The sequence below is a fragment of the Marmota marmota genome, unplaced genomic scaffold (assembly GCF_001458135.2).
Source record: "Marmota marmota marmota unplaced genomic scaffold, marMar, whole genome shotgun sequence".
Lineage (NCBI taxonomy): Eukaryota > Metazoa > Chordata > Mammalia > Rodentia > Sciuridae > Marmota > Marmota marmota.
Genome location: NW_025999853.1, coordinates 15,597,318 through 15,612,553, shown reverse-complemented (window position 1 = coordinate 15,612,553; position 15,236 = coordinate 15,597,318). Strand labels below are relative to the sequence as shown.

General features: G+C 35.8%; 1 protein-coding gene across 13 annotated transcripts in view; it reads right to left on the bottom strand.

Annotated features, from left to right (window-relative positions):
• Nr2c1 (nuclear receptor subfamily 2 group C member 1) overlaps positions 1–15,236 on the bottom strand; it is a 51,003-nt gene that overhangs the window by 25,486 nt on the left and 10,281 nt on the right. For 9 of the 13 annotated variants that reach the window (XM_048803827.1, XM_048803814.1, XM_048803840.1 and 6 more), the window contains exons 2-5: positions 14,660–14,733; positions 9,945–10,175; positions 3,938–4,019; positions 950–1,129 (exon numbers count right to left, since the gene is read on the bottom strand). In XM_048803827.1, coding sequence (XP_048659784.1) covers positions 950–1,129; positions 3,938–4,019; positions 9,945–10,175; positions 14,660–14,713 — 547 coding nt within the window. In that variant the 5' untranslated portion in view covers positions 14,714–14,733. The remainder of the gene's footprint in view (positions 1–949; positions 1,130–3,937; positions 4,020–9,944; positions 10,176–14,659; positions 14,734–15,236) is intronic. The other 4 variants (XM_048803841.1, XM_048803844.1, XM_048803848.1 and 1 more) reach the window with 2 other exon arrangements.

Sequence of the window (15,236 nt, the reverse complement as noted above, 5' to 3'; positions counted from 1 at the left end):
AGAAATACGGAGGAATTTTTATTTTTTAAAAGCTCACTGACACAAAGTTATGAATCCCTCATGTATCTATGAGTTTAAACAAAAAAATGAAATAAAATGTGACCAATTAAAAATTATACTAATAAACACAGAAAAGTCTAAGATGGATCTTTTTTAAGCTAAGGGCAAGGAGATTTTTTTTTTTTTTTACAAATATTTCAACTGTCTGGTCTTTATTTATAATATATATACTGTAACATATATTAAATTCACGTAGGTATACATAGTACTTATAAGAATTTTATTTCATATTACTTACTAGATAAAGTAGTATGGTTGTGAACTGCACATTTTCTGGCAGACAAATTGCCAGCATTCAAAAAAATTAAAAAACAATTGCCAGCATTCAAAGCCAAGTTGTGCTCCTTATTAGTTGTATACCTTGGATAAGTTTTTCAACATCTGTCTAGTAAAATGTAAAATGGATAACAATAGTATCTTCTGTAGAGAACTGCCCTGAGAGGAAATTAATATATATGCTAAGTGTAGTGTTTGTATTCTGAGAGCTTTTATTAGCCATTATCATTATCTTATTAAGTCACTTTTTAGTAGTTTAATCAAAAAGCAAACTGGGGTTTATAGCTTAGAGAGGTAAAGTGCTTGCCTAGCACATGTGAGGTTTTGGGTCTGATCCCCAGGCACTGTTAGGGGAAAAAAAAAAAAGTAAACTCGAATCTAGTTAGTCATATTTTTTTGGGTGCCAACTTCAAATTACAAATATATACTAGATATATTAACAGTCAAAAAATGTTTGTTGAATAATACACATATGTACATATTCTTATATTCCGAGTTGGAAAACTGAAATGAAAAGGTATATATATTTGACATTTTTAATGTGTTAATTTGAATATAATTCTAGTTTCCTGGAATTCTTAAAAGTATTTTCTCCTTTAAAGCTAATACATACAGTCTTGTTTCATTCCAAACGCAATACATCTCTGTAACCTGCAGTATTGACAGCGGTTTCGATGGTGTTTATTGATAATACAGTCCTTTGATCCTCGACATGAATATACTAAGTTTTTTCGGATGCTTCTTTTAAAAAATCCTTTGCAGCCTTCACAAGTTACTGCTCCATAATGACGCCCTAGAGATAAAATGTTAAGACAACATAAAAGTCACATATTTTAGAACAGAAATGAAATAAACGCATTTCTTCCTTTTAAATAATAAATTCGATAAAACTAAGATTATTGATTCTGACGTGCAAAATTTTTTTAGGAACTATTAAACAGAATGAAATAATTATACTTTGTGATAAATTATAAAAAATATGAAAATTTTAATTTTATAATGTAAGCTCAACAATGTTAAAGAAAATTTGGGAAAGAGCAATCACCTATAATCCCCTTTTCTTTTTTTTTTTATTAGTTGCTCAAGACAATACAATGATCTTGACATATCATACATTTGATTCAAATGGGGTATAAATTCTTATTTTTCCACGTGTACAGATTGCAGGATCACATTGGTTATACAGCCACGTTTATACGTACAGCAATACTAGTGTCTGTTGTATTGTGCTGCCCTCCCTATCCCCCCTCCCCTCCCCTCCCTCTACCCAATCTACTGTGACACATTTCTCTTTTTTTTCTTCCTCCTCACACCATCATATATGTAATTTTATATAGTGATGAGGGTCTCCTTCCATTTTCCATGCAATTCCGTTCTCCCATTCCCTCCCACCTCTCTTCCTTGTTTAGTGGTAATCTTCTTTAAATTCCTTAATAGGACACCTATAGCACAAGAGTTAAAATCAAGAATCAACAAATGGGACGTATTCAAACTAAAAAGTTTTTTCTCAGCAAGAGAAATAATAAGTGAGGTAAATAGGGAGCCTACATCCTAGGAACAAATTTTTACCCCTCACACTTCAGATAGAGCTCTAATCTCCAGAGAATACAAAGAACTCAAAAATTAAACAACAAGAAAACAAATAACCCAATCAACAAATGGGCCAAGGATCTGAACAGACACTTCTCAGAGGAGGATATAAAATCAATCAACAATTACAGGAAAAAATGCTCACCATCTCCAGCAATCAGAGAAATGCAAATTAAAACCACTCTAAGATACCATCTCCCTCCAGTAAGAATGGCAGCCATTATGAAGTCAAACAATAACAAGTGCTGGCGAGGATGTGGGGAAAAAGGTACACTTGTACATTGCTGGTGGGACTGCAAATTGGTGCAGCCAATTTGGAAAGCAGTATGGAGATTCCTCTGAAAGCTGGGAATGGAACCACCATTTGACCCAGCTATTCCCCTTCTCGGACTATACCCAAAAGACCTAGAAAGAGCATACTACAGGGACACAGCTAATCAATGTTCATAGTAGCACAATTCACAATAGCTAGACTGTGGAACCAACCTAGATGCCCTTCAATAGATGAATAGATAAAAAAAAATGTGGCATTTATACACAATGGAATATTACTCAGCACTAAAAAATAACAAAATCATTTGCAAGGAAATAGATGGCATTAGAGCAGATTATGCTAAGTGAAGTTAGCCAATCCCTAAAAAACAAATGCCGAATGTCTTCTTTGATATAAGGGGGGGGGGGGGGACTCAAAACATAATCCCCTTTTCTAACATACAAAGTTTTTCTTTTTTTTTTTTAATATTTATTTTTTAGTTGTAGTTGGACAAAATACCTTTATTATTTTTTATGTGGTGCTGAGGATTGAACCCAGGGCCTGAACATGCTAGGCAAGTGCTCTACAGCTGAGCCACATCCCCAACCCGAAAGCTTTCATTTATAAGATCACTTATTAACTATTTTATTATATACTTTAATCTGAATACAATATACACCAGAAAGGAAGATGAAATGTAGTCTAGTATTTGAAATATAATCATCTCTACTCATAAGTTTCACTTTTGAAATTTCTGAAGAAATCTGTTACATTTTGATTATCCCGTGATAATTTCTTTTGCATACTTACTAACAAACTGAACATACTCTGGGAAAAGTTCTAATGGAGATTTTCATAAAGAAGTTTTAGAAAAGAGTAACAAACTTAAAACTCTTGAATTGTATACCACTGGCATCTGTGAATATGTATGAGCAGATATGAGTATATTTCTGGCATGAAATAATAATGATCAGAATGAAAGTGACTTAACTCCAAGTACCAGTAATAAGCTTTGAGAACAATCTTCTCAGTTACACAGAACACCGAATAAAGATTCCCCAAAGCTTTTTTCACTTCAATAATTCAAATTACTTTGTATTCCCAGAAGTTGACAACTGACGTAATATATTACTAAAAATCACATCTTATTTTAAAATAATACACTGAAAAAAAATAATAAAGTGATTCCTTTGACAAATCCTCCAATTTTAACTTTCAAAAATGTCTACGTGTACACTTAAAGTGAAACTTTCCATGATTCATTGAAATAATCATTTGATATCACTACAAATCGAACTGCACTGAAGTAGAAGGTGAAAGAAAAGCTCTGGGGAAAAATTAGCTACATTTTGAGCAGGGTGCAGTGGTGCATACCTATAATACCAGCTACCCGAGAGGCTGAGAGAGGAGGATCACAAGTTTAAAGCCAGCCTTGGCAACTCTGTGAGACTCTGTCTCAAAATAAAATTTAAAAAGGACTGAGGATGTAACTCAGTGGTAGAGTGTTCGTTTGGTATGTGGGAAACCCTAGGTTCAATCACCAATAGTGGGGGAATAATCACATAAAGTCATATGTCACTATAAAAATGACACATTTCTTTTTCTTTTTTGCAGTGCTGGGGATGAATTCAGGGCCTCACACATGCTAGGCAAGCACTGTAACACTGGGTCACATACCCAGAACTATTTTTGTTTTTATTTTTAGAAGATAGTATGTATTTTAACAAAACAATACATATAGGTAATTTTTAATGTTACCTGAAGCTTTGTCTCCACATACTACACAAAGATCAAAAACCTTATTTGGTCCCTGGTCTGGGGAAGAATTATCTGTTAAGAGCTTAAAAAAAGAGAGAAAAGAAAAATGTTATTACTCGGTAACAATCTCATTCTGTTAAAAAAAATTAAAGAATATTCAGTCTTTTTACTTTATCTTAAGTTAATCTTAAACTGTGAACTCAAATCAATTAAACTCGTCTTATATATAGGTGAAAATTTCAACTATTATAAAAAACAAGGACAGCAAGAATATCTTTTCAATTTGTTCCATAACAACTCCATTAAAAAATCAAATTCAACACACAATTACATTAATATCTTTTTGATGTTGGTTTTCTTGTTTTGAGACAAGGGTTTTACTATGTTGCCCAGGCTAACCTTGAACTTGAGACCCTTCTGTCTCAAACTCCTGAGTACCAGGGATTCCAGGTATATACCTCTATACCCAGCTACATAAATTTTTTTTCTAAATGCATTTTAACCATAAACATACTATTTCAAAGTTATTTTTATTTGTTCTTTTTAGTTATACATGACAATAGATTTTTTTTTTTTTTTTTTTTGGTTTGGGTATTTGGGATTGAACTCAAGGGCACTGAACTGAACCACATTCCCAGCCCTATTTTGTATTTTATTTAGAGACAGGGTCTCACTGAGTTGCTTAGCACCTTGCTTCTGCGGAGGCTGGCTTTGAACTAGTGATTCTCCTGTCTCAGTCTCCTGATCCACTGAGATTACAGGTGTGTGCCACTGCACTTGGCTTGAATGTACTTTGATATATCTTACATATGTCGAGGACAACTTTCCATTCTGTGGTTGTACAGGATGTAGAATTACACTGATCATATATTCATACATGAACATAGAAAAGTTACATCCAATTCATTCCACTATCTTTCCCATCCCCATCTCGACACCCTTCCCCGCATTCCTCTATCTAGTCCCAATCCTGTGAACCTCCACTTCTCCCTCCACACCCTCCCAATGTGATCCTTCCCCATTGTGAGTTAACACTGACCTTTGGTTTTTTGGGACTGGTTTATTTCACTTTAACATGATAGCCTCCAGTTCCATCCATTCAATGGCAAATGCCATAATTTCATTCTGTATGACTGAGTAATATTCTGTTGTGTGTACATACGACATTTTCTTTATCAGTTCTTCTATTGAAGGGCACCTAGGTTGGTTCTATAACTTAGCTATTGTGAACTGAGCTGCTATGAATATTGACATGGCTGTGTCACTGTAGTATGCTGATTTTAGTCCTTTCGGCATATGCTGAGGAGTGGGATAACTAGGTCAAATGATGGTTCCGTTCCAGGTTTTCTGAGGACTCTCTATACTGCTTTACAGAGTAGTTTTATAAATTTGCAGTCCCAGCAGTAAGGTATGAGTGTACTTTTTCCCCACATCCACACCAACATTTATTGTGACTTGTATTCTTGATAACTGTGATTTTTTTTGTGTGTGTGTGGTACTGGGGATTGAACTCATGGCCTTGTGCATGTGAGGCAAGCACTCTACCAACTGAGCAATATCCCCAGCCCAATAACTGTGATTTTGACTGGAGATAAATTCTCAGTGTAGTTTTAATTTTCATTTCTCTAATTGCTAATGACGTTGAATATTTTTTCATATATTTCTTGACCATCTGTATTTCTTCTTCTGTGAAGTATCCGTTCAGTTCCTTTGCCCATTTATTTTTTATTTTTAATTATCTTTAAAAATTTTTTTTAAATTATGTTTTTAGTTGTCGTTGGACACAATATCTTTATTTTATTTGTTTACTTTTAATGTGGTGCTGAGGATCAAACCCACGGCCTCACACATGTTAGGCGAACATTCTACCACTGAGCCACAATCCCAGCCCCTAAAACATTTTTTTTAAAGTGGGGGAGAGGGCTGGGGATGTGGCTCAAGCGGTAGCGCGCTCGTCTGGCATGTGTGCGGCCCGAGTTCGATCCTCAACACCACATACAAACAAAGATATTGTGTCCGCCGAAAACTAAAAAAATAAATATTTTAAAAAAAATTCCCTCTCTAAAAAAAAATAAAAAATAAAGTGTGGGGGGGCTGGGGATGTGGCTCAAGCGATAGCGTGCTCGCCTGGCATGCGTGCGGCCTGGGTTCGATCCCCATCACCACATACAAACAAAGATGTTGTGTCCGCCAAAAACTGAAAAATAAATAAATAAATAAATAAATAAAAAATAAAGTGGGGGAGAGGGAGGGAGGGAGGGAGGGGTATAGATGGACACAACACAATGTCTTTATTTTTATGTGGTGCTGAGAATGGAACCCAGGTCCCACCCGTGCTAGGCGGGCACTCTACCTCTGAGCCACATTCCCAGCCCCAGCCTTTGCCCACTTATTGATTGGGTTGTTTGCTTTTTGGTGTTAAGTTTTTTGAGTTCTTTATATATCCTGGAGAGTAATGCTCTGAGGTGCAAGTGCATAAGATTTTTTTCCCATTCTTCAGGCTCTCTCTTCATGTTCTTGATTATTTCCCTTTGCTGTGAAGAAGCTTTTTAGTTTGATACAATCCCATTTATTGATTCTTGATTTTACTTCTTGTGCTTTAGGAGTCTTATTGAGGAATTTGGTTCCTAAGCCATCATGAAGGAGATTTGGGCCTACCACTTCTTCTAGTAGGTGCAGGGTCTCTGGACTAATGCCTAGGTCCTCGGTCCACTTTGAGCTGAGTTTTGTGCAGGGTGAGAGATGGGGTACTAATGTTATTCAGATAGAATGTCAAATTATTATGGCAGACATAAATGTTTATAGCAGCTCAATCCATGACAGCTAAGCTATGGAACTAACCTAGGTGCTCTTCAACATATAAATGGATTAAAAAAAAAAGTGGTAAATATATACAATATAATATTACTCAGTTATAAAGAAGAATGGAATTCTGGCATTTGCTGGCAAATGGATGGAACTGGAGACTATCATGCTAAGTGAAATAAGCCAATCCCAAAAAACCAAAGGCTGAATGTTCTCTCTGATATGCAGATGCTAACACACAATGGGGGTGGGGGAGGGACATAAATTCTTTGGATTAGACAAAGGAAAATGAAGGGAAGCAGGGGCGAGTGAGAAGAGTAAGGACAGTAGAATGAAACTGGACATAACTTTCCTATGTTCATAAATGAATATACGACCAGGGTGACTCCATATTCTGTACAACCACAAGAATGGGAAGTTATACTCCATGTATATATATGTACATACAGTATGTCAAAATACATTCTACTGTCATGTGTAACTAAGAAGAACAACACAACAGAAAACCAAAACAAAACAAAAAAATCATTGCAGCAGTTACTAATCCTATCATGACACGTCTTTTGTTTGTTTTGTTTTAATATTTTTTAGTTGTCAATGGACCTTTATTTTATTTTATTTGTATGTGGTGCTGAGAATCAAACCCAGTGCCTCACACATGCTAGGCAAGCTCTCTACCACTAAGCCAAAATTCCAGCCCCCATGACATGTCTTTGAAGAGCTCAGAAACTGGGCTGGGGATATGGCTCAAGCGATAGCGCGCTCGCCTGGCATGCGTGCGGCCCGGGTTTGATCCTCAGCACCACATACAAAGATGTTGTGTCTGCCAAATACTAAAAAATAAATGTTAAAATTCTCTCTCTCCCTCTCTCTTAAAAAAAAAAAAAAAAGAGCTTAGAAACTTTCCATATGGAATGGCCTGACAAAAACTTTTAAGAGCATAAAAAGTCCTGAACTTTTTGAGGGGAAATGGGTTATTATAAATAAATTTTGGTGATATAATTAATCATAACTTTGAAAATATGATCAACATACAAAATTCAGACTTTGTACTAATGAGGTATGACTGGGGACATGTGCAGGTTGAGATCATGGGCTCTGGTCTGATGAACAGTAGCTCCTAACTGACTAGAAGTGAAATTCAGTGGGATGGTCTTGGGCAAATTACCAGGCCTTTTAAATTATATTAAGAGCTCATCACTAAACAGGAGGAATGTGAAGCTAGCAAAGGAACAATAGTTTCTTCTGTTTTAGGGTTATCTTCCAACTTTCATATTTTTTTTTCCAAAGTTTTGAAATACTAACAAATCATCAATGTGGTCCAAAAACAATGATATAGCATTTAAACACCTTCTCTTGCTACTTGAAAACCCCTGTAATCCCCACCTTTTTCTCTCCATTTAGGAGTGTGAATGTCTTCATGAATAATTTTCATTTTGACAACTTTAAATGGAGGATAAAAAAACTTTAAATGGTAAACTTTAAACTTTAAATGATTCTTAAAATGACTATCCCTTACTATGTAATATAAGGTATTATTTCTTTCTATATCACCTCAAAAATCAGTCTTTAATAAGTACTTTAAAAAATTCAACACCAAGCATGGTGGTGTATGCTTGTGATGCCAGCTACTAAGAAGGCTGAGACAGAAGGATCAGGAGCTGGAGGCCCGCTTAAGCAACACCGTGAGACCCCATCAAAGAAAAAGAAAAAAGTAATAACAAGTGAACAAAAATTTCTGATAGTAGATGTCCTCTGAAAGGACCTATGACAAGTATCACACTTCCTTAATGGCATACTGATCACAAATGGTGCTTATTTTTAGAGGCTATTATTTTAATACAAAGAAGTCAAAAGGACTGCTCATATTTGAATCAAATCTTCTCAGTCTAGGGGAACGGTAACCTATATCTGTTTCTCTTTTATTTTCCTCAGAGAGAATCCATAAAGTAGGCAAGTTCCAATATGATCTTTATTTTAAAAATAGAGATTTTTAAAAATTTTTAATATTTTTTTTTTTTAGTTTTCGGCAGACACAACATCTTTGTTTGTATGTGGTGCTGAGGATTGAACCCTGTCCGCACGCATGCCAGGCCAGCGCCCTACCGCTTGAGCCACATCCCCAAGCCCAATTTTTTTTTTAAAAAGCAGTAACTTTACAATGAAGAAACATGACATAACAGCACTTCAGCCAGGTGATCAAATTTACCTCACCATCCATATTACATTGACAACAAATACTTTTTTTTTTTTGGTACTGGGGATTGAACTCAGTGTGCTTACCCATTGAGCCACATCCCCAGCCCTTTTTTACGTTTTATTTAGAGACAGGGTCTCACTGAGTTGCTTAGGGCCTCAATGAGTTGCCAAGTCTGGTTTTGAACTCAAGATCCTCCTGCCTCAGCCTCCTGAGCTGCTGTGATTATAGGCATGTGCCACTGCTCCCAGCAGTAAGTACTTTTGATAAATGATGAACTGGCATTTAACTCTCATAATCTTTTCCACACAAAACTATACCCACCTCAAAACTGTCAAGGCAAGTAAGAAATCGTCAAAGTTAAAGCCACCACTATAAACATTTTAAACTATCAATTCTACTTCTGTGATATTCTATCCTCTATAGAAACAAACAGATAAAGGTGTGAGAGTAAAAGCAGACAATTCATGGACTGCTTGTTAAGTCAATAAAGGTGTGGTTGACAAGAAAGTAGGAACAATGCTGAAACCAGCAGCAACACTTCCTAGTTCTTGATCTGGCAGCTTGCTAGGAGTACCACAGAAGCCTGGTTCCAGACACCACAGCTATAAAAGTTGTTCCTGAATCTGACAGTGTCTACTTTGAACCTCAGAAGTTGGAGGGGACTCTCAGAACCAAATTTTGTAGCATGCTCTAATAGTTATTCTTAGAAACCTGGCCTAGAACTGTATTCATTATTAAATTGCTCCCTAGCCAAACTAGCTAGAATGGATTTTCTGGATATAACTAAGAACTGCCCAAAATATCTGGGTGTGAGGGAGGGTTATGAGTGAAAGTACAATGGCCCACAGGAAAAAGCAGTCACCACAGACACTCTGAACACAATTTACACAATATTATACTCTATATAATATGCATATATTTGAAGTCTTTATGGCAGGACTTTAATTTAAGCTTTTTAACTTTTTATAAGTGTAAAAGGGAGATACTTCTACAGTTATTTACCTGAAGATGTGGTGCAGACAGATCAGGAGTTGTAAAAAATAACTGGTTAACACCAGCTGCATCTGGAGTTGTGAGGAAAACTTTTCCTGGAGTGGAATCTTGTCTGGCCAGAATGACCTTGCTTGGAGTAGAACCATCGTGATTTGTCAGAATGAACTGCTTGCCTTGTGTATTATGATCAAGTGCTGTCACAATCTGGATTTTTTGCCCAGTTTGCTGCTCTGTAACAATCTAACACAATCAGGTTAAATTAATAATCGATTCAGCATAATATTTTGTTTTTCTTAGTGATACAATTTTCTTATATTCTCAAAGCTAGAAAAGCTACCACTATAAACCTTTTAAACTAGCAATTCTACTTCCATTTTACCCTATGGAAACAAACAGATAAAGGTATGACAGTAAATCATTTGACCTTATTGTTTTGGTATGACAGTAAATTATTTGACCTTATATTGATTCCTTTTTCCCTCTTCTTTCCCACCTTAATTTAGACAACCATACATTTGTTGTTCTGAATTCTGGGGGGATATAGCAGGGAATGAAACAAAAATCTCTGCCCTCATAAAGCTTTTACTTCAGTGTAGAAAGATATAAAAAAAATAATAATATTGTAGGTATTACTATGAAGAAAAACAAAGCAAGATAAGGTGAGATCTGGGCAACAGCTCAGATTTTTATGAAAAATAAGTTTATCTTCCAAACAGTATTTAATAGAGAGAATAGCACTATTTTACATTTTTTGCAAATTCTTTTTTTAATTTTTTTTTTATATATTTATTTTTTTTTAGTTTTCAGCGGACACAACATCTTTGTTTGTATGTGGTGCTGAGGATCGAACCCGGGCTGCACGCACGCCAGGCCAGCGCGCTACCGCTTGAGCCACATCCCCAGCCCCGTTTTGCAAATTCTTTATGTCTGGTTAGTAGAACTTGGAATTTCATGTCTGCCTCTTCATTCAGTCTGTTGAAATATGTTGTTTGGATTAAATATATAAAGCAAGCACAGTCTTACATTCAGTATATAAGTGGAGCATGGTATTTTTATAGCCTTCTCAAACTGTGGAAACTGTTTTTCTGTTTGTTTAAAGGTTTTTTTTTTTTAAACTATTTTTTATTTATTTTTATGTGATGCTGAGGATCAAACCCAGTGTCTCATAGAGGCAAGGACTCTACCATTTAGCTACAACTCCAGCCTGGAACCTGTTCTTTGATATAACACCAAAACCTGACAAGGGCTGACTTCTCAGAGGTTCACTGTAATATCGTAAAATCCACTGGTCTATTCTACAATTTGAATGGATCCTTTATGCATGCACGATTTTGTAACATTATGCATTGCATTGTTCACTTGCAAAACACTGGTTCAGTGAATAATATACATCTTACAAATGTTGACACATTTCATCACAGGATAATATCACATCATGTAGCTTCTAAAAACTTCTACTGTATATTTGTGAAAGAACAATAAAGATAAGATAAATAATATTTTAGTACTATTATGAGAACAGTTTTGACCCTGCTGCCTTTGTGAAAAGGTCCCTAGATGATACTTTGAGAACATCTGGATGATGGTACTGTGTGTCTAGGAAAAGCAGTATTTGAGGGATTTTTGAAAAATTCTTATATCACTATCAACATAGAAGACTTGTGACCTGAAAAGATGAGAGGATTTTTCCCCACTAGCAAGTAGGCAGTTTTGCAGTAGACATCAACTGGGGGTCTTCTAATTTATTTTAATTCTAACACAATCTACCCTGAAATAGGGTTAGATCCCACAGGTTGAAGCTTCAGTCTTCATCTAACACTATTCCCATTTTAGATCTAGTTAGAAGTCTAGGTACTCTTCCCCCTCTAGTACTGGGCATTGATTCCAAGGCCTCATGCTAGGCAAGTGCTCTATTAATGAGTTACAACCCAAGCTCTCCACCCCACTCCACCCCACCCCCGCGCCAAAAGAAACCTCTTTTTTTGAGACAAAAGTTTTATTTCTCACCAAGTTATCCAGGTTGGCCTTGAACTTGAAAACCTCATGTCTGGGCATCCTCTATAATTTCTGGCAGGGAGTTTAAGTTTGGGTTTTTATAACCTCTTTAGGTTTGATTAATTTGTACAACAGCTTGTAAAACTCAGGGAAACATGTTTATCAGTTTATCATAAAGAATGTTTTAGAGGACAGGAATAAGAAGCCAGATGAAGAGATACAAAAGGTGAAGTATAGAAAGGTCCTGAATGAAGGAGCTTTTGTCCCCATAGAGCTGGGATGAAACATTCTTCTGGCATGTGAAGTTGAGTTTTTGTTTGCCATTTTGTGAGGCTCTATATGTTAAGCTTTTCTTTATTAAAAAAAAACAAAAAAACCACCACCAACAACAAAAAACCAACAACTTTTTTTTTAGTTGTAGATGGATAAAAATACCTTATTTTTTTTATTTATTTTTATGTGGTGCTGAGGATGGACCAGTGTCTCACACATGCCAGACGAGTGTTCTACCACTGAGCCACAACCCCAGTTCTATCTTTTGGAGTTTTATAGAGACTTCACTGTACAAGCATGACATAATCATGTCAAAATATGATTGGACAAAAAGGGTATTATCTAATACTAACAGAATGAGTGGGGAAACCTAGCAAGGTTTTTGGGTTTTCAAAAGAGCATTCTTTTCTTGGGGGTATGGTGCAGGACCCCTTCTGTAATTAGGGTCTTGACATCAGGAAACTTTTTTTTTATGCCAGCTGCAAAACAGATTTATTTCTACGGCTTGCATTGGGGAATAAAAAAAAGAAAAAAAAAGAGTAGGCAAAAGGAGGGTAGAAGAAAGTCACAGAATGAGACTTTGTTTTCTGAGGCTTACATGAAGCCTAAAGTGTTACAAAACCCATGGGAGTAATGAGCCATGTACTCTGAATAAAACCTAAAAACATATCCTACCACAGGCCATTCTCCGATTTCTGAACATGGATCCCTTATAGCAAAACAATCATTATCTGTCAGGGTATCTGCGTACGTTGCAGCATTCGTAGAACAGATATAGCACTAGTATTAACAAAAATACATCTATAATATGGAGAAGCCAGTGTGGGGTCGGGAGAAATAAAAAGAAACTAATTTGTCTTATGTCATTATAAACATTTTTATATTTTTGTACTAGTCAATTATTATTTGTACCTTGTAATGAACTTGTGTTGATCAATTTATAAAAATCAACTGATTAGATTTAATATCTCCTCAGGCCAGTCATTTTTTACAGGTAGGATATCCTAAGGAGGCTTCAACTTAATTTTTAATCAATTTCATTATCAATATTAAAAAATTTATATAAGGACACTGAATCTTACCAATGCCACCAGTATTATACCGTACTGAAATATGGTTATGGTGTAATTTTTGTGGAATTATGGATATATTTACTTTATCTTTCTAACACAATCTACCCTTAAATATTAAAACCTTAAACTAGGTATTATTAAAGTGTTATCAGAGTTGGCTATAACTTGGTTATTTTTGGATTTTATGTTAATTGGGGACAAAATCAATTACCCTGACTCATCTTATAGGCTTAGACTGAGACTGGGTTTTCTTGGGTACCTCGGGTTAGCAGGTTGATTTCCCTCCTAAAGGGAGGACATGAGTAGTGAAGGGGTCGGGGCGGGGGTAAGAGTAAGTTATAGACTGCTTTCTGAAGCATGTTTCTGAGGTCTGAAATGCTAATATTATTCTTGTTACTTAAAAAACAACATTAGAGGGCTGGGGATATAGCTCAGTTGGTAGAGTGCTTGCCTCGTATGCACAAGGCAATCCCCAGCACCACATACACGCAAAACAACAACAACAAAACTTTAGATAGGGTAAAGGGGAAAAAAGCAGGAGGGGGCATGGGGGTAGAAAAGATAGGGTAATGAGTTCGACATCATTACCCAAAGTACATGTATGAAAACATGAATGTTGTGACTCTACCTTGTATACAACCAGAGACATGAAAAATTGTACTCTATTTGTGTAATATAAACTGAATTGCATTCTGCTGTCATATATAACAAATTAGAATTAAAAAAAAAAAAAACCCATATTTGACTGTGGGAATAATGAGCCAAAATAACCGCCACAAAATACATCATTTAATAGGTACCTTTTGCTAAAGAATAGGATAAAACCATTTAAAAATAAATTTGTAGCCAGGTGTGGTGGTACATGCCTGTAATCCCAGCTACTCAGGAGGGTGAGGCAGGAGAACTACAAGTTAAAGGCCAGACTGTGCAACTTAGTAAGACTCTGTCCCAAAATTTAAAAAATAAAAGAGGGTGGAGATACAGCTCAGTGGCAGAGCATTCCTGGATTCAATTCCTTCCCAGTACAAGGAAAAAAAAAAGTCATCTATACTGTCTATACTGACATAGAATAATTCTTACAGGTCCATCAAGACTGACCTCAGATTTTGCACCCTCCAAAATGCATGCCCTGGGTAGGTCCTCACCAACTCTACACTCTCCATTAGTTGTTTTTCTTTTGTGCTCTCCAGCACACTACACAGGTATCTATCATATTCTTATACTATATTGTGACTAATTACTCAACTAACTCTCACAAGACTGAAAAGCTATCTTAAAGTTGGGGGTATAATTCATCTTTGTACCTTCAGAACTTAGCATATACATTTAGCATAAATAATACAAGTTTGATGAGTCAGTCAATGAACTGTTACCTAGACGTACCTCTCCCATCTGTTGTTCAATAATCTGATGTGCAATTTCTTCTATGGTTGCCATGATCTAATTGTCAAAATGACCTGCCAAAAATAAAAGACACATACTTTTTTTACAATGATACCCATAAAAACACATTTATGGGGAAATTTATAAACTTAAGATTTGCTTAAAAGTAACTCAGTTGGGGTGGGTGGAAGTAGAAGAGAACAGACAAGATTGGTCTTGTTTTGACAACTGCTAAACATTTTATCAGCTGGTGACTTTCTGCTTTGCATGTTCTGAAATGTCTATTGACAAAAACTATTCCAGCACCAACAATTTACTTTTCAAATAGACTAGACAGGAGAACTTTGAGTTGTAGTTTATTAATTTAAACAAAGGCAAACCTGTGAACAAACCTGATAGTTCTTTTATCAATATTTTATAAAAAAATTTATAAAAACTGATAGTTGATTCAATACATTAAAAAATTTCCCAGGCTGGGGTTGTGGCTCAGCAGTGAGCACTTGTCTTGCATGTGTGAAAGAGACCCTGGGTTTGATCCTCAGCACCACATAAAAATAAATAAAAGGTATTGTGTACA